The 19698-nt window shown below is 52.8% G+C and overlaps 1 protein-coding gene across 3 annotated transcripts in view; it reads left to right on the forward strand.

The window, feature by feature from the left end:
- Nucleotides 1-19698, forward strand: part of BRWD1 (bromodomain and WD repeat domain containing 1) — a 2464655-nt gene that overhangs the window by 2327761 nt on the left and 117196 nt on the right. For all 3 annotated transcript variants that reach the window (XM_078656838.1, XM_078656840.1, XM_078656839.1), the window contains one exon: nucleotides 9484-9650. In XM_078656838.1, coding sequence (XP_078512964.1) covers nucleotides 9484-9650 — 167 coding nt within the window. The remainder of the gene's footprint in view (nucleotides 1-9483; nucleotides 9651-19698) is intronic.

A 19698-nucleotide genomic window follows, 5' to 3' on the forward strand; every position in this document is an offset into this window, starting at 1 on the left:
ACTCCTCCGGGTCGAAGTCGTCGTCAGGTAAGAAGCACAAGAAGTCCAAGAGGCGTCATCGCTCTGCGGACTCCCCCCCGACGCTCGCATGATGCGGCCGGGGGTTCGGGTGACACCGCCCATGCGGCTCCGTCGGAGTCGCGGGCGCCGCGTTCAGCTCCACACCCTCCGGTCCCTGGGCTCATCGCGACGCCGGAGGAGATCGAGCGCTTCCTCATGGCCATGAGGAAACTCTCTCCTCCGACGGGCTCCGCGGCGCCTTCGGGCCCCAGCGGACTCAGGGGGCATCTCTAAGATGCCCTCTGAGTGCATTTTATATACAATCCCACACTGGCATCAGTGTGGGTTTAATGTCCTGAGAAGTTTGCTACCAAACTTTCCAGGTTTTAGTAAAGCCATTATGGAGGTGGGGAGTTCGTAATGACCAACTCCGAGACCATATACTCTTTATGGCTTTGCTACTCTTACAATGTCTAAGAATAGACTTAATACACTGTAGGAGTGCAGGGCTCATGCCACTGTACCCTCACCTGAGGGCTAGTGCCCGCTGCTAGAAGGGTGAATTACCTAGGCCTCAGGCAAATGGTTGTAGGCATGGCACATGGTGTGTGCCAAGTAGACTCTTCACTTTTCTCTGCACCAAAACACACAGTCTGCAATGGTAGTGTGTGAGTGTTAAGGTGCAGGGCCTCCAAGGATGGCCCAATGGGTGCTGCAGTCTTAAAGGCCTACTCTGGTCACAGTGCCCTTGAACCCATGATACCTTTTGCAAGGGGTTTGTTTATGTTTATGTTTTTGGAATTTGTATTGCGCACAACTACCCTGGGGTGTCTCGGCGCATGTCGGACTTCCTGGGACGGAAAGCAGCCAGATGATAATTGATTGAATAACCAGGTTTTCAGGAGTTTACGGAAGCTGATGAGAGTGGGGCTGGTTTTAATGAAAAGAGGGAGAGCGTTCCATAGCCTGGGTGTTGCTACTAGGAAATGTCTATCTCCCCAGGTCGTGGTTCTGGTACGTGGGACAGAAAGAAGATGGGTGGAGGATGAGCGAAGTGATCTTTTTGGAACATAGATCTGAAAAGCATCCTTAAGAAACCTGGGTCCTGAGTCATGGATGGCTTTATAGGCACTGCAAAGTGCCTTAAACTTTATCCTACTCTTGACCCTTAGCCAATGCAGGTGACGTATGGCCGAGGAGGTGAGGCGGTGACTGGGGATGCCGAACAGAATTCTAGCTGCGGCATTTTGGGCTGATTGTAGTTTGGTTAAGATGTGTTCTTGAGTGTTGAGGAAGAGAGCGTTGACATAATTCATTTTGGAAAAAACGAGGGTGGTGATCAATGTTTTTCCTGCCGCTGGAGGGAGATATGGCAACAGTTTCTTAATCTTCCTCAGCATGTAGAAGGAGGATGAGACTACTGCGTTCACGTGATGCTTGAATAACAGCTTGTCATCGAACATGACACCGAGGTTTCTGACCCTGGCAACCGGAGTGGGAGGGGGGCCCATTTGAATGGGCCACCAGATGGAGGACCATTCCGGTGAAAGGTTGCCAAAGGTCATCACCTCGGTTTTATCCGAATTTAATTTCAAGCAGTTACTTGACATCCAGGAACTGATGGCCGACATCCCCTCCTGAAATCTTGCCGCAACGGTTGGTCCATCCTTATGCACTGCCAGCACCAGTTGGGTGTCATCCGCATAGGTCGTTAAGCGCAGCCCGTGTACTTTTATCACCCGCTCCAAATCCGTCACATATATATTAAATAATGTGGGACTTAGCGAGGAACCCTGAGGCACCCCGCACAGAAGGGTGAAGGTAGGCGAGTAGAAGGAGCCCAGTTTCACCGTCTGCGTGCGGTTGGCCAGAAATGAAGCAATAAGGTCCCTGGCCAGGTGGGAGACCCCCAGGGATGTGACACGGTCGATCAAGATGGAATGATCGACCGTGTCAAAGGCTGCGGATAGATCTAGGAGTATTAGGACCGCCGCCCCACCCTGGTCCATTATAGTCCTAATCTCGTCAGGGTTTTACCTGTGGCCAAAGATGTGCTAATTGTGGGTGCAAAGGTACACCTTTGGGAACGATCACTTGCCCTGGGAACCTGGTTGGCAGGGATCCAGGGCACATCAAGTCAGGGTGCATCAGATGTCAGGCAAAAACGGGGGGTAACCATGCAAAGTGGGGTGCTTTCTTACAGGCACTACCAGTTTAATGTTTCACTTAAGTGAGAAAAGATCCTGAAACATTCTTCAATTGCACCTATGTGATATAGAGTAAGTCCTTTCAAGCTGGATGTTTTAGTTGAACGACTTACACCATTTGTAAGCACTTTGTTATATTTTTATCAACATGTGAGTATGAGTAGAAGCACATATGAGCCGAACAAAACGTAGGGTCTTCCTACCCACATGATAGTCTCCTGTAGAATGCAAAGTATTGATTTCTCAAATTCAATTTGATTTGCATAAACAGGGTTTCCTTTTAACAGCCGCTTGTGTAAATTAGCTATTTTTGTGATAATTTAAATGCTAGTACCATCTAGTTTGCTCTATGGGACTACCTCTAGTTAGGAGATAATGAATATGCATTGGAATTATCCTATGTTTTTAATTTCACCTGAATATCTTAAATATGAACTGCTTATATTAATTAAGGTGATTGGTGTGATTTTAAACTCTTCCTTTTTATATTTTATGATATTGCTTTATGTTTTGTGTTGTATATTTTATAATTGTACAGTTTTACAAAGGGTTGTCATTTTGTTATGTTGAAATGATGATTAATGGTACAGTGGTTGTATCTGAAAGAAACAGGTTAGTATTAGATTCCTTACCTTACAATATCCCCAGGCGTCAGTCTGGATCCGGAAACTTTTGCGTAGCAGTACCCCTGCGCGTCGGTAGGCGTCGTCTGCAGGCGTCCCCTGCGGCTCCGCGTCCGTCGTCGGCGTCGTGCGCCGTGATGACGTCGCTGGAGTATATAGACGCCGCCTCCGCGCGCTGACGTCAGTTCTTCTTTTTTTTTCCGCGCCAGTTAGCGCAGATCCGAGAAGTGCAGTACTCCGGTCTTTGACCAAAGTTTTTGAATCTTGATAATACTTGTTACGGTGCCGGTAGGATGCCCGGTTTTAAGAACTGTGACGGTTGTGACCGCACCATGTCGGTCACGGATCATCACCGACTCTGCCTCCGGTGTCTGGGCCCCGACCACGCCGTGGACGACTGTGTCGATTGTTGGGCCCTGACGAGTAAAGCTAGGCGGGAGCGGTCCCGCAAGCTACTCGAACTGCGGGTGTCGGACCCACGTCGAGAGCGGTCCCGGTCCGGCCGGAGGTCGAGGGAGCGGTCGAGGGAGCGGTCGCGGAGCCATCACGAGCGCTCCGGAAGTCGTCGCCATTCCTCTGGTTCCTCAGGTAGGAAACACAAGAAGTCGGGGCGTCGTCATCGTACCCCCGACTCCCCCCGACGCGCGCGCGATGCGGCCGGGGGTTCGGGTGGCCCCACCCCCGCGGCTCCGCGTGAGTCGCCGGCGCGGCCTGCTCCATACCCTGCGGTCCCTGGGCAAGGCGCGTCGCGTGAGGAGATAGAGGAGTTCCTTATGGCCATGAGGGCACTGTCTCCTCCGACGGGGCCTACGGCGCCTTCGGGCCCTGTGCTCCCGACAGGGGGTCCTAGCGGTTCGGGTGTTCCTGCCTCGACGCCGTCGGGTGCTCCGGCTCCGACGCCGCCGACGGCTCCGACCCCGGCGCCGCAGGGACCCTCAGGGTCGACCCCGGCTGGTCTCCCGGCCTCTCCGGCGCCGATTCCATCGGGGTTGCCCCCGACGCCGCCCCCGCGCGGCGCCGGTGCTCCGGGGCCGGCTCCGGACGGCGCCGTCCCCATGACCTCTCCGACTCCGGATGCGGAGTCGGACCGGCGTCGCCCGACGCCGAGTCCGACGCCGATGGGGCCTGTGGACCCCGAAGAGCCGGTCTACATTGTTGACTCAGAATATGGGGAAGATGTAGAATACGGAGAGGTTTGGGAGGGGTCTGAGGACCCTCTGTCACGTGAGTGTCAGTACAATGTGGACTGGACAGGTGATTTGGGTGACGCCAGTGGTCTGGACGACTCTCCTAACCCTGGTTTTGTCTCGCCTCCTACTGTGGCTTCGGAGGCTGGGGCTGCTTATTCAGTGGTGTTGATGAGGGCTGCCAAGGCCTTACACCTTGAGCTCCCGTCGCGGTCGTGAGGCCTAACATCCTCACTGAGGTCTTCAAACCGCAGTCATGCCCACAGGAGCCTCTGCTGCCGTTCAACGAAGCCTTGACAGACGTTCTTTTGGGCACGTGGTCCAGGCCCGCTTCAGGTTCGCCTGTTGATAGGAACGTGGCCAGACGCCACCGTCCGTGTCCGGACGACCCCAAGTTCCTGTCCACCCATCCCACCCCTGAGAGTCTGGTGATCCAGGCCTCGACCTCCCAGACCGCATTCCCGTCGGCCCCGCCCGACCGGGAATCCAAGAGGTACGACCAATATGGAAAGAAGGTCTTCTCGTCCCTGAGTCTGGGACTGCGGTCTTGCAACACCGCATGCCTCTTGGGCCGCTACACCCACTCTCTGTGGGATACGGTCGCGGAGTTGCTGCCAGAAGGCCCGCAGGAGGTACGGGCAAGGCTCGGCAAGGCTATGATTGAAGGCCGAGATGCAGCAAGATACTCCATCAGGTGTGGTCTTGATACGACCGACTCGCTGGGCAGAGCGATGTCCACGACGGTGGCGATTCGTCGCCACGCCTGGCTGAGATCCGCCAACTTTTCGGCAGATGTCCAAAATACTTTGATGGACATGCCGTTCGATGGCAGTCGCCTGTTTGGCGACAAGGCGGACCACGCGCTGGAGCGCTTCAAGGACTCCAGGGTCACGGCCAAGTCCTTGGGTCTCTCGACCCAGCGCCAGCAAACGGGTTCGTTTCGCTTCTTTCGTGGCCACGGAAGGGGCGGTCCCACACGTGCTGCCAGCCACGCACCGCAGAACACTTCTCAACGCGGTGGCGGCCGTGGATTCCGCCGTGGAGGCGGTCGGGGACAACGGCGAGGTCAGACCACACCTCCCCCCGCAGCATCAGCCTCCAAATCCTCCTAGTCCGTGCTTTCATGCCCATGTGACGCCAGTGGGTGGCAGGGTTCGCCATCACCACTCCTGCTGGCGCTCTATCACATCGGACAGGTGGGTGCTGCAGCTCGTCCGAAGGGGCTACTCCCTCCCCTTCGAGACCTCTCCTCCAGCCATGCCACCGCAGAACCACCGTGTGTCGGGGGACCACTTGACACTTCTGCAGGAGGAAGTTACGGCCCTCTTGGCCAAGGGGGCCATCGAGCACGTTCCTGGGCCAGAAGTAGGGCGTGGTTGCTATTCCCACTACTTTCTGGTACCCAAGAAGGACAAGGGGGGCCTCCGTCCTATCTAGGATCTTCGGAACGTCAACGGCTTCCTCCGGAAGGAGAAGTTCAAGATGTTGACTTTGGCTCAGGTCTTGGCTGCTCTAGACCCACAAGACTGGATGGTGGCGTTGGACTTGCAGGATGCGTACTTTCACATCCCCGTCCTGCCGGCCCACCGGCTATACCTGCGGTTCACGGTAGGCCACGAGACCTTTCAGTTTATCGTGCTCCCATTCGGCCTTACAAGCGCCCCACGGGTGTTCACGAAAGTGATGGCGGTTGTCGCAGCTCATCTGCGCCGGTTAAGGGTTTCAGTCTTCCCCTACCTCGACGACTGGTTGTTGAAGGCGGGCTCGCCCCAGACAGTCGTCCACCACCTTCAGATGACGGCAGACCTCCTGCACGAGCTGGGGTTTTCCATCAATGTGCCGAAATCACACCTGTGTCCCTCTCAAAAGCTCCTTTTCATCGGAGCGGTTCTCGACTCGGCGCAGTTTCGGGTTTATCCTCCGGAACGGCGGATCCGGGATATACAGGCTTTGATTCCCATCTTCCAGCCGTTATCCCGGGTTTCGGTCAGGTTGACGCTGCGGCTACTGGGGCTGATGGCTTCCTGCATCCTTCTGGTGCATCACGCCCGGTGGCGGATGCGGGCTCTGCAGTGGGACCTGAAGTTTCAGTGGGCCCAGCATCAAGGCAACCTATCCGACCATGTCCTGATCTCATAGGGCACTGCGAGCCAGTTGCAGTGGTGGCTTACGGACCGCGATTGGGTCAGAGGCAGATGCCTCTCCCTTCCCCAACCGGAGCACGTGGTTGTGACGGACGCGTCCCTCCAGGGCTGGGGAGGCCACTTGGGAGAGGCGGAGATCAGAGGTCTCTGGTCTCCGGCGGAATCCCGGCTCCACATCAACATGTTGGAGCTGCGGGCGATTCGCCTAGCACTGAAGGCATTCCTCCCCTTTGTCAGCGGGAGTGTAGTGCAGGTGTTCACGGACAACACCACCTCCATGTGGTACTGCAACAAGCAGGGCGGAGTGGGGTCGTGGACCCTTTGCCAGGAGGCTCTGCGTCTCTGGCAATGGCTGGAACGTCAGGGCGTGACTCTGACGGTTCAACACCTGGCAGGTTCTCTGAACGCCAGGGCGGACGAACTCCGCCGTCGGTGCTCAGTGGATCACGAATGGCGTCTGAACTCGGACGTGGCGAAAGGCCTCTTTCTGCAATGGGGAGAGCCTTGGTTAGATCTATTCGCCACAGAAGAGAACGCGCAATGTCATCAGTTCTGCGCGTTGGAGTTTCCAAGACGGCACTCGCACGGTGACGCCTTTCGGCGCGAGTGGAGCTGCGGTCTGTTGTACGCCTTTCCGCCTATACCACTTCTGCCCAGAGTGCTGAAGAAGATCAGGCGCGACCGGGCCCAAGTTATCCTTGTGGCTTCGGACTGGGCTCGAAGGTACTGGTATCCCGAGCTACTCAGCATGTCAGTCGGTCCCTCGATCCGCCTGCCCCTTCGGGAGGACCTTCTGTCGCAGCAGCAGGGGACGGTCCTCCACCCGAACCTGTCCAGTCTCCACCTCCATGCGTGGAGATTGAGCGGCGACAGTTGAGTCCATTTGACTTGCCTCCTGAGGTTTGTGATGTGATTCTGGCAGCCAGGCGTCCCTCCACAAAGTCGGTATACGCCTGCCGGTGGAACAGATTTGTGGCATGGTGCACAGCAAAGGCTGTGGACCCTCTCTCTGCCCCTCTTTCCGAGGTTCTCCTCTTTCTTCTCTCTCTTGCCCAGCAGGGCTCTGCTCTGGGCACTATCAAGGGCTACCTTTCTGCCCTTTCGGCCTTTCTAAGGCTGCCTGAGCAACCTTCTTTGTTCAAGTCCCCTATTGTAACGAGATTCTTGAAGGGCATCACGCACATGTATCCACCTGTTCCGTTCGTGATGCCTCAGTGGGACTTGAACCTGGTTCTGACCTTCTTGATGTGCGCTCCCTTTGAGCCACTTCATTCCTGTCCTCTCCGTCTCCTGACTTTAAAGACGGCCTTCCTGGTTGCCATCACCTCTGCCAGGAGAGTGAGTGAGCTCCAGGCTCTTTCTGTCAAACCTCCTTTCATATCAATTCATCCAGACAAGGTGGTTCTGAGAACTAGACCTTCTTTACTGCCCAAAGTAGTCTCTCCTTTTCACATCGGACAGTGCATCACCTTACCCTCCTTCTTCCCGCCTCCGCATCCTTTAAAGGATGAAGAGCGGCTCCATCGTCTGGACCCAAAACGTGCGCTTTCATTTTATATGGATCGCACACGCCAGTTCCGGGTGGATGACCAACTGTTTGTTGGCTACGTGGGTGCGAAGAAGGGACGGGCGGTACATAAACGGACCATCTCTCGGTGGGTCGTTCTGTGCATCAAAGCGTGCTACTCTTTGGCTCGGAAGGAGCCTCCTGTTGGGCTGAGGGCCCATTCCACTCGTGCCACGGCGGCTACTACTGCCCTGGGCCGGGGAGTCCCTTTGCAGGACATTTGCCAGGCGGCTACGTGGGCCTCGCTGCACACCTTTGCGAGGCACTACTGCCTGGACAGTCAAGTCCGGAGGGATGGCTTCTTTGGCCGTTCGGTCCTCCAGGACTTTCTGGTGTAGGATTGTATTGGTTCGCAGACCCACCACCGGGGTTGGTATTGCTGGGGTATCTATTCTAAGGTAAGGAATCTAATACTAACCTGTTTCTTTCAGATGAACAAGTTACTTACCTTCGGTAACGATATATCTGTAAGAAACAGTAGTTAGTATTAGATTCCTTACCGCCCCGCCCATCCTCCCCGTTCTGCGAACTGATACCTAGGGTTAAGGACATCCCTTTCAGGGCCCTAGTTTCAAATGGCACCAGTGTTGGTTCTCACATGGCTCTGCGTGTTCTGGCGTGGAAAAGCTATGTACAAAGAACTGACGTCAGCGTGCGGAGGCGGCGTCTATATACTCCAGCGACGTCATCACGGCGCACGACGCCGACAACGGACGCGGAGCCGCAGGGGACGCCTGCAGACGACGCCTACCGACGCGCAGGGGTACTGCTACGCAAAAGTTTCCGGATCCAGACTGACGCCTGGGGATATTCTAAGGTAAGGAATCTAATACTAACTACTGTTTCTTACAGATATATCGTTACCGAAGGTAAGTAACTTGTTCTTTACTTGTAAACTTGGATGGTCAAGAAACCAAATCCAGTATCCTTGATTCTAAAGAGAAACTATAGAGGGTGGATATTGAAGCTGCGATTGTGCCAAGTTCCATCTTTTATATTCTGGAAATTACCTAAGAGTGACAATGGATTGAACTCAGGCAATGTATTTTTAGGCCTTTTTTGTAAAGCATGTCCACTCTCAATTAAATAATCTTATTTTTTTTGTATATATTTTTTAATGGCAAGGAAGCACCTTTTAATGCCTGATTTTAGATAAATATCAGAGAAGTTGAGTGGTTAAACTGTATAATGAATTGTAGTACTATACAATTATGTTACAGACTTAGGAAATTCTTGGAGGTGATCAGTATTAAGACAGATCTGCTCCATGTACAATAAGTGAAGTTTAAGAAAATAGGTGAAATGTCTTATTTGGATAGTTGTGGTCAGTTATAGTCCAAGTGGTGTGTTATGCACCTAAGTACTATATTATGTTTGATTTAAATTTCGTTAGGTGAGTTTGTCTTTAAATTAAATAGAGTGTAATTTGTTAGTATTATATTTGCCCTATGCTTTGCCCTTATCTGTATAACCCATTTGCACATTAAACATATGCTCCAGTTATTCACCTTATGTTGCCTTCACTATTTTGTTAAAAACATACTTGCTTAAAAATATGCATCAAGTATTTTATTTGTGTTTTATATATGTATGGAAACAAAATATATTGCTATTTATGTAAAGAAGCTTGTGTAAATTGATAGCATGTTTAAGATAATGTGCCTTGTATTGGTGTTTTGCCTATATTGACTTATTATCAAACATAACTAAACTTGAAACTTCCATTTCATATGTGATTTATTTTTCCTTTTATAGATTTACAGTATGACTCTGAGATTGTCTGCATTAATTGAGGAGAAAACTAGGATAATAATTTCTAATTTCAAAACAGCCCAAAAGTACATAGAAAAACAACAGAAAATCTACAGTAAAAGGAGACCAATTGAAAAACGCCCTCCAGAGACAAATAGAAAATCACTGAGGTAAGTCTAAGTAATCAGTGTGTGTTTAAACATGTCTTTGTTGTCATTGTTGGGGAAGTAAACAGTTTTCTATTGACTAGTTTTTGTATTTTCACTTGTATGTCACAGATTGCAAAGTAGCATAAGTATGAATTGTATTTAACCTACTTTCACCAATATTTTAAACCTTCACATTCAGTAATCACCATCACCTTTCACTGTCTTGTGGGACTTTAGAATATAATTTCCTTAGCACATGTCTACCTGATACAGTGCTTTGGTTGATATATATGAAAGACTGTTAGTTATAGATTCCTAACCTTAGAATTACCCCAGGCGTAGGACTGGATCCGGAGAGTAAACAGTTTTCTATTGACTAGTTTTTGTATTTTCACTTGTATGTCACAGATTGCAAAGTAGCATAAGTATGAATTGTATTTAACCTACTTTCACCAATATTTTAAGTGCTTTGGTTGATATATATGAAAGACTGTTAGTCCAGCCGTCAGCCCGGTTTCAAGCATTGTGACTCCTGTCACAAGTTGATGTCGTTCACCGATCTGCACCTCGTGTGCCTTTGGTGCCCGGAGCCCGACCACGACCCGAAGTTGTGCTCCAACTGCAGGACCGTGAACTCGAAGTCTTTGCGGGAGCGCAGCTCGAGTCATGGTCGAGAGGAAGGTCACAGGACCGGTCGCGGAGTCATCGCCACGCGTCATCGAATCTTTGCCACTCATCATCGAAGTCTTTGCACTCTTCGGGTAAGTTGAAGCATGAAAAAAAGTTGAAGAAGCATCGTTGCTCTTCACCTCCTCCCCCTCTGTCGGCCGGCTCCTTCCTCGAAACCTTCTGGGACGGCTCTCCAGACCTTAGTATACTTTCTCCCCCTACCTTGGCTACGGAGGAGGGACCTTCTTATGCTGTGGTGTTGCGAAGTGTGTCTGAGACCCTGGGCCTCGAGCTTCCTACGGTGGCTGTCAGGACTAACCTCCTGACTGAGGTGCTTCAGCCTGCAGCAGCCTCTTCGGAGCTCCTGCTGCCTTTTAATGAGGCCCTCACTGACATCCATCTGGGCACTTGATCCAAACCTAGCACAGGGGCTCCTGTGGACAGGATGATTGCCCGACGACGTCTGGCCCCGGGCGACCTACTTCTCCTCTCTCAACCCCCTTTCCCTGAGAGCTTGGTGGTCCAAGCATCATCCTCAAAAGGTGCATTCCCTACTGCTCCCCAGATAGGAAATCCAAGAAGCTGGACCATCTTGGGAATGTTTTCTTCCGCCAGCTTAGGACTGCGGTCTGTGAACACCGCACGTCTCTTGGGGTGTTATACACACAGGGAGGTGGATACGGTTGCGCAAGTGCTGCCACAGTGCCCGGAGGGGATCCGGGCCATGCTCACCCGCACTGTTGTGGAGGGTCGAGATGCAGCAAAGTTCACCATCCAGTGTGGGCTGGATACCGCTGACTCGATGGGTGGAAAGGTTTCCATGTCGGTAGCCCGGAGGCGCTACGCCTGGTTGAGAACGTCTGGCTTCTCCGGGGATGTCCAAGCTACCCTTTTGGACATGCCCTTTGATGGCCGTTACCTGTTTGGTGACAAGGCGGGCAACACGCTCGAGTGTTTCAAGGACTCTGGGGCTACGGCCACATCCGTGGGCCTCACAGCAACTTCTCGCCCCACGGTCTGCCTTTTGCTCCTTTTGTGGTTACAGAAGGGGTGCCCCACCACGTTCCACCCTGAGCCACAGGAACGCACAAGCTAGCCAGCATCTGCGTAGCCGGGGGACGTGGGACCCAGTGTCGTGGGTCTGGGGGCCAGCAGGCGGGCCAGTCCAACAATGCTCCTGCAGCAGCCACCAAACCTTCCCAGTTCTACCTTTCAGGACCACCAGTTACCAGTGGGCGGCAGGATCCGCCATCACTTCCCCCACTGGCACAACATCACGTCGGACAGGAGGGTTTTGCAGATAGTCTGAAGGGGCTGTTTCCTCCCCTTTGAGACTATCCCTCCCTCCATGCCACCATCACTCCCATTGCATGTCGGAGGATCACTTGACCCTTCTCCACCAGGAAGTTACGGCTCTCTTGGCCAAGGGAACTATCGAGCGAGTCCCTGTGCCAGAAGTAGGGCGTGGTTCCTACTCCCACTACTTCCTGGTACCCAAGAAGGACAAAGGCCTGCGTCCTATCTTAGACCTCAGGGACGTCAACCGCTTCCTCCGGAAGGAGAAGTTAAAAATGTTAACCTTGGCTCAGGTCTTGTCTGCCCTAGACCCTGGAGACTGGATGGTAGCGTTGGACTTGCAGGACGCTTATTTTCACATCCCTTTCTTGCCTGCCCACTGACGTTATCTACAGTTCACTGTAGGCCTAGAGCATTTTCAGTTTACTGTGCTGCCCTTTAGCCTTTCCAGCACCCTTCAGGTGTTCAAGAAAGTGATGGCGGTGGCCACAGCTCACCTGCGCAGATCAGAGGTCCCAGTCGTCCCCTATCTCGATGATTGGCTGTTGAAGGCAAGCTCTCCCCAGGCTGTCGTCTCCCCGCATCCTGACTATAGTGGACCTCCTGCATTTGCTGGGGTTCATGGTCAACGTGCCGAAGTCGCACCTGGTTCCCTCTCAGAAGCTCCTTTTCATTTGAACAGTTTTGGAGACAGCGCAGTTTCAGGTCTATCCTCCCGAGCAGCGAGTCTGTGATATTCGGGCTATGATACCGATGTTTCAGCCTCTATCCTAGATTTCGGTGAGAATGACCCTGAGGCTCCTGGACCTCATGGCCTCCTGCATCCTGCGAGTAGATCACGCCAGGTAGCGTATGCAGGCTCTGCAGTGAGACCTGAAGTCCCGGTGGGCGCAGCATCAGGCAAATCTTTCCGATGTCGTCCAGATCTCAGAGGGGGCTGCAAGTCAGATGCAGTGGTGGCTCAAGAACCAGGATTGGGTCAACGGCAGATCCCTCTCGCTTCATCAACCAGAGTTCACATTTGTGACGGATGCGTCACTCTTGGGATGGGGGGGCCACATGGGAGAGGCAGAGATCAGTGGCCTTTGGTCTCCGGCGGAGTCCGGGCTCTACATCAACCTTCTGGAGCTATGGGCGATTCATCTTGCACTGAAGGCATTCCTTCCTTCTGTCAAAGGAAGAGTAGTGCAGGTGTTCACGGACAACCCAGGCACCGTTCTTATTACCTGGTTGGTGTGGTTATCACGAGTCAGCAAGAATTTAGATTCAAGAAGATCAGACTGCATTGATCGCAAAATTGCAGAATGTTCAGGCAGCCAGCAAGATTTGGAGAAAGTAGGTTGTACCAAGGCATAAAGCGGCTTGATATGCTGGGCACAATCGGGAATATCGGCTTGATATGCTGGGCACAATCGGGAATATAAGTACGCCCGAAGTTTTAAAAAAAAACAGTAAAGATTGTAGTTTTTCAGAGTTGTTGGGAGCGTGCAATTGTGCGCATTTCTCCAGGAAGTGAGGTGCCAAACCTCGGCCTTCATTGTTGAGCTCATAGCCCAAGAACAACACTGTGTACTCTGCAATGTGTGACTTTGCAAAGGTAAATTTGTAACCAAAGTCTGCAAACATACAAATGATGCGGTCTACGCGACACAGATGCGTCCATAGTTCGTCGTCTGTGAGATAAATGTCATCCACATACGAGCACGCATCAGGGTCAAGCCTCTTCAAAGGGGAGACTATGCGGGCGGCATTGACGCCATGACTGTTCTTATAGCCCATAGCTAATCTTCGGAACTGTTTCTGTTTACCGCCACAGGTAAAAGCAGTCCATTGACTACTAATAGGGGTCAGATTATGGCTAAAAAGGCCATTGGATATGTCAAGTGTGGTCTGAAACCGTTTATGCATGAGACTATCCACAAGGGCAGAACTGTTAGTATTCTGTACCGCGCAGGTCCGACCATGGGAGTTTAAGTGCCGGCTGTGAGAAGTTGGCCTGATATATGGTGTTCACTAGTTCTAGTGACCACCTTGTATCAGTCCAAACAACCCTTATAGTGATTGGTTGTAAGTCAACCTGATAGACCAGCTATCCTAATGGTAGCATGGACAAAGCAGTCTTAGGCTAAACTCTTTTGGCATGTGAAGCCAGCTGTTTTACCACATATAACCCCTTGAATACCAGATGAAAGGACACCACACAGGTTCTTATGAAAATAAACAATATATTTATTAATAACAAACACCTCTGAACTCTTTATGAGATCAGAGGGCTAAGCACATGACAATCTCTTAGGAAAAATACGTTAAGTTGCACAAAATTACAATGGTGCCCTAGGGGCACGGCAAACCATATACTAAGTAAATGGTATAAGGAAATCGATAGAATGAATGGAGCTGTCCAGAGGCTGTAGGATCGCTGGGACTACACTACTCTAACTTTAGGTAAGTAATAGGAGGCCCACGGAACGCGGGTGCAGAGTGTGAACTCACACGCGGGATGCGTAACAACGTCTATGGACAGTACAGTTAAAAAAAAAAGGTGAGTACGGACAATCCTGACTAGTTAGGACTAAAACGACTGTGAATCTGGACACTAGGAGAGTCAAGCTACCCTTGAGCACCGAAATGCTCTTGTTACCTCACCCACGGGCTGCGGGTGCATAGGTGCGAAGTCGTGTCGGGTTTCTGCGTTGAAGTCTATGGAGCCTAGAAGAAAAGATGCTGCAGGCGACCAGGAGGAAGATGTCCGGTGCGATCCACGGGTGGATCGAGGAAGAAGAGGACCTGAAAGCAGAGGGCACAGTGTTCAAAGTCACTAGCCAGTGACCGGTGTGGAACCAGGAGGTAACCAGATGCTGTTGTCGCGATCAGGTGAAGAGTGGACGCTTGTCTCTGCAGCCACGTGGACCAGGAGGTGTCTTCGACGACCAGGATGGAGGCCCGAGCTGTCCCACGCAGGCTCTCGCTGTCGGCTGTGTCGGATTCGGATTTGGAATCAACAGGCCTTGGCAAAGGCAACCCACGCGGTGAGTGGAAACGGCGTCTGGAGTGGACCAGGAGGGTCCAGGGTGCTCCTCTTTTGGAAGGGAGCAAGGGCCAGTCTGGAGCAACCAGACCAGCAGTGTAGATTTCTGGGATCGTCGTCTAGGAAGTCACTAGCCAGCCGGCAAGTGACCAGACAACGCGTCAAGCAGCAATCAAGCAAAAGGGCCCCACGCAGATCTCGTGGATGCTGGAGGGCTTATCTTTGGTGCAGGAGCTGCTCAGGGCTGGGGCTTCTCAATCCCCAAAGCACTTTCTCGAGGATGCCTCAGAAGTCGTGCTGGAAGCGAAGTGCAGTCTCTTCAAGATGGCCGGTCCTATGTGTCACGTCGCACCCACGGGTCTCAGCTGTGCTGCAGATGTGGGTAGAGGTCGGAGAGGTCTGGGAGTCCGGGTCTCGTCGGGCTCTGAAGTCTGGATCCGGCAGGAAGGACGACAAAGTGGACTGCTAGGACGCTTGATGATGCCTGCAGTTGCAGGGTGGACACTCCTTGCCCACAAGGGAGATCTTCAGTCTTCTGTGGAGCAGAACGTCGAAGTCCAGAGTTTCTTCTTGTAAAGTTGTCAGGATAAATCTAATTTGGAATGGGACCAGCTCCTACCTTTTTTCTCCTAAAGGGGGCTGTACTGGTGACTAGGTCCCTCCCCTGGGTGGGACCAGGAAGGGAGGTGGTTACAACACCTATCCTTTGTCCGGTTTCGCGCCAGAGCTGGGGCTGGAGTGCCCCAGCAACTGGTTTGAACCGGGGTATGCACAGGGACACCTTGTGTGCCCCAGGCATGTCTCATTCCTTTCAGGCCTCCCTACCTCAATACACAAAATCCTGTCTGGGGTGGTGCTAGCACCTCCCAAGGCAGGAAACCCTTTGTCCAGGCCTCCCTCGCTGGAAGGACTCCCAGCAGCAGGAGGTCAGACTTGTGTCTGTGGTGGCAGCATCCATTTTGTGATGCTGAGGCTTAGTTTAACTTTAACCGGGGTTCACAGTTACATACTTGTCGTGTCCCTCTAGAAGGGTGGAATGCTACCCCGGTTGCCAGAACTGGCGAGGGGGTAGTATTCCAATTCGTATGACACCTTACTCGACATGTTTTGATAATGCTATACCAAAGTTAGCAATAACCGCAAGGATTATAATGCACTTAAGAGTATATGGTATAGCGTTATCATGGAACAGCTATAAGGACTTGGTTCCGCAAGCTGCAGACAGGCTCAGCTCATGCTAGAGCACCATCTCACATAATTCCACGCACTCTGCCTTCAGGATTGATAAGGCCTGCCATAGGAGTGACTGATAGGAATATATGTGTCCATTTTGGGGTTAGATATAGGTATACTATATCTACAGCAAAGGGTGTTTACACCACCTTGCCCCAGCTGTCTTACCAGCCAGTTGTGTCTGTTTAGATGGCCAGCCAGAGGTGGCATAATACATGCTGCAGCCCCTGGTAGGCCTTGAGTACACCTATTCCCTGGGTACCTAAGGTACACTGTACAGGGGCTGACAAGGTGACCCAATACCAATTGGTAAATGCACCTAAGGTACATGGAGTCCATTTTACAGAGAGAGCAATTAGTCTGGGGTCCTGAATAGCAGGGCCCCAGGCCAACTAGGTCGAAAACCAGCTAAACACTAGGCAAAAAGTTGGGGGTAACCATAGTCCGATATCCACCTTCCTACACTTGGTCCAAGCCCACTACAGGTCCGCCTGTAGATAGGAACGTGGCCAGGCGCCACCGCCCAGCTCCGGGCGACCCTTGCTTCCTGTCCACCCACCCCGCCCCGAGAGCCTGGTCATCCAGGCCTCTAACTCCCAGACCGCATTCCCGACGGCTCCTCCCGATCAAGAATCCAAGAGGTATGAGCAATAAGGGAAGAAGGTATTCTCCTCCCTGAGTTTGGGGTTGCAGTCAGTCAACACCGCATGCCTCTTGGGCCATTACACCCACTCTCTGTGGGACACAATTGCGGATGTGCTGCCACAATGTCCGGGACTAAACTCGCCCAAGCCCTTGCGAAGGGTCGAGATGCGGCACGGTATTCCATCCGGTGTGGGCTGGATACCACGGACTCACTGGGCAGAGCAATGGCAACGACGGTGGCGATTCATCGCCACGCCTGGTTGAGGTCCGCCAACTTTTCGGCTGATGTCCAAAACACCCGTATGGACATGCCGTTTGATGGCCGTCGCCTCTTCGGCGACAGGGCAGACCATGCGCTTGAGCGCTTTAAGGACTCCAGGGCTACGGCCAAGTCCTTGGGCCTCTCAGCCCCGCGCCATCAAACGGCTGCCTTTCGCCCCTTTTGTGGCCAAGGAAGGGGCGCCCCCACACGTCCTGCCAGCCACGGGCCGCAGACTACCATCCAGCGCGGTGGTGGACATGGAAAACGCTGTGGCGGCGGCCGGGGACAACGGCGGGGCTAGTCCACACCTGCCCCTGCAGCATCCGCCTCAAAACCCTCCTAGTCCGAGCTTTCAGGCCCATGTGACGCCAGTGGTGGGCAGGGTTCGCCATCACCACCACCACTGGCGCAGTGTCACATCGGACAGGTGGGTGCTGCAAATCGTCCGAAGGGGCTACTCCCTCCCCTTCGAGGTTCCCCTCCAGCCATGCCACTGCAGTACCACCGCGTGTTGGGGGATCACTTGAAACTTCTACAAGAGGAAGTTACGGCCCTCTTGGCCAAGGGGGCCATCGAGCGCGTTCCTGGGCCAGAAGTAGGGTGTAGTTGTTACTCCCACTACTTTCTGGTACCCAAGAAGGGCAAAGGGGGCCTACGCCCTATCTTGTACCTGCGGAATGTCAACTGCTTCCTCTGGAAGGAGAAGTTCAAGATGCTGCCACTGGCTCAGGTCCTGGCTGCCCTAGGCCCGGGAGACTGGATGGTAGCGTTGGACTTGCAGGATGCTTATTTTCACATCCCCGTCCTGCCGGCCCATCGGCGTTACCTGCGGTTCACGGTAGGCCACGAGCACTTTCAGTTTACCATGCTCCCCTTTGGCCTTACCTGCGCCCCACGGGTGTTCACGAAAGTGATGGCGGTGGTCGCAGCTCATCTGCGCAGGTTAGGGGTTTCAGTCTTCCCCTACTTCGACGACTGGTTGTTGAAGGCGGGCTCGCCCCAGACAGTCGTCGGCTGTATGAAGTTGGCCTGGTATATGATGTTCACTATTCTAGTGAGCACCTTGCACCAGTCCAAACAACCCTTATGGTGATGGTTGTAAGTCAACCTTCTAGACCAACTATCCTAGTGGTAGCGTGGACAGAACAGTCTTAGGCTAAAAGACTCTTGAGGGCGTGTAAAGCCAGCTGTTTTACCATATGTAACCCCTTGAATATCAAATGAAAGGACACCACACAGGATATATATAAAATATATATGTATTTATTCACTAACACACTCCTCTGAACTCTTTATGAGGTCAGAGGCAAAAGCACATAACAAGTTACACTTAGAAATACTTTAAATAGCACAATTTACAGTTGGGCCCTAGGAGCGCGTAAAACCATATACTAAGTGAGTGGAATAAGGACCACGACTTGGGAAAGGAGAAGGCCTAGGGCCTAGGGAATCGCTGGGGCTACACTATCTGACCCTTAGGTTAGGAGTAGGAGGCCCACAGGCGGCGCGTGCCGTGTCTTTACACACACGCGGGAGTCAATGTTAAGTCAGTGGGAACTTAGAAGGTAAGTAAATGAAGATTTAGGACACTTCCGGTCTAGCTAGGAGGAAACAACTAGTAAATCTGGACACTAGGATAGTCAATCCCTACTGGAGCACCGAAGTACTCGGGTTACCTCACCCACGGGCTGCGGGTGCATGGGTGTCAAAGTGTGTCGGGTTTTCTCGTTGATTCCTATAGAGCCTTGGAAGAAGATGCTGCAGGCGACCAGGAGGAAGATGTCCGGGTGGATTGGAGTTGAAGAAGACCTGAAAGCAGAGGGGACCGAGTCTAGGTCACTAGCCAGTGACCGGGTGGAACCAGGAAGGAACCAGACGTCGTCGAGGAGCAATCAGGTGCTGTCGTGAAGCTTGTCTTTGCAGTCACGCGGACAAGGCGGCGTCGAGGACGACTAGGTGCTGGAGAGGAGCTGCCCACGAAGGTTCTCGCAGATGGAGGGGTCGACTTCAAGATCGGAGCCAATAAGCTTAAGCAAAGGCAACCCACGCAGGATACACAAAAAGCTTCTGGTGCAGACCAGTAGGGTCTGAGCTACTTCACCTTTTCAGGGAAGCGAGGGCCAGTCTGGAGCAACCAGACCAGCGATGGATTTTCTCAAGGATCGTCGTCAGAGGGCTACTAGTCAACCGGCCAGCAACCGGACAACGTGTCGAGCAGAACACAAGCAGAAGGGCCCCACGCAGATCTTGTGGAGTATGGAGGGCTGGTCTTCGGTGCAAGTGGAGCTCGGTGACGGGGTGTCTCAGTCCCCAGGGCACAGCTTCGAGGATGCCTCAGGAGCTGCGCTGTTAGCAAGTTGAAGACTTTCCAAGTTGCCTGGTTCCACGGATTTCGACGCCTTCCACGGAGCTCAGCTGTGCTGGAGTCGTGCAGTAGGGTCAGAGGAGTCCTTGAGTCGAGGTCTTGTCAGGCTCTGTGCTCGAGTTCCGTCGGGAACGGGGACAAAGCAAGCCATTGAGTTGCTGGATGGTGCCTGGTTGCCCAGGGTGGTCACTCCTTGGCCACAAGGGAGATTCTTCAGTCTTCAAGTCGGTTTGAATGTCGAAGGGTCCAGAGTTTGGTATCAAAGTTTCATCAGGATAAATCTAAAGTCTCCTGGGTCAGCTCCTATCTTTATACAACTAAAGGGGGCTGGTTTACTCACTAGGTCCCTCCTATGGGTGCGACCAGGAAGGGGGGTGGTTACACCCCCTTTCCTTTGTCCAGTTTCGCGCCAGAGCTGGGGCTGGAGTGCCCCAGCACCGGTTTGAACTGGACTATGCATGGAGCACCCGGTGTGCCCCAGGCAGTGTCTGTTTCTTTTCAGCCCTCCCTGTCCCAATACACAAAATCCTGTCTGGGGTGGTGCTCGCACCTCTCCAGGCAGGAAACCTAT

This window comes from Lissotriton helveticus, chromosome 8 (genome assembly GCF_964261635.1).
Source record: "Lissotriton helveticus chromosome 8, aLisHel1.1, whole genome shotgun sequence".
Lineage (NCBI taxonomy): Eukaryota > Metazoa > Chordata > Amphibia > Caudata > Salamandridae > Lissotriton > Lissotriton helveticus.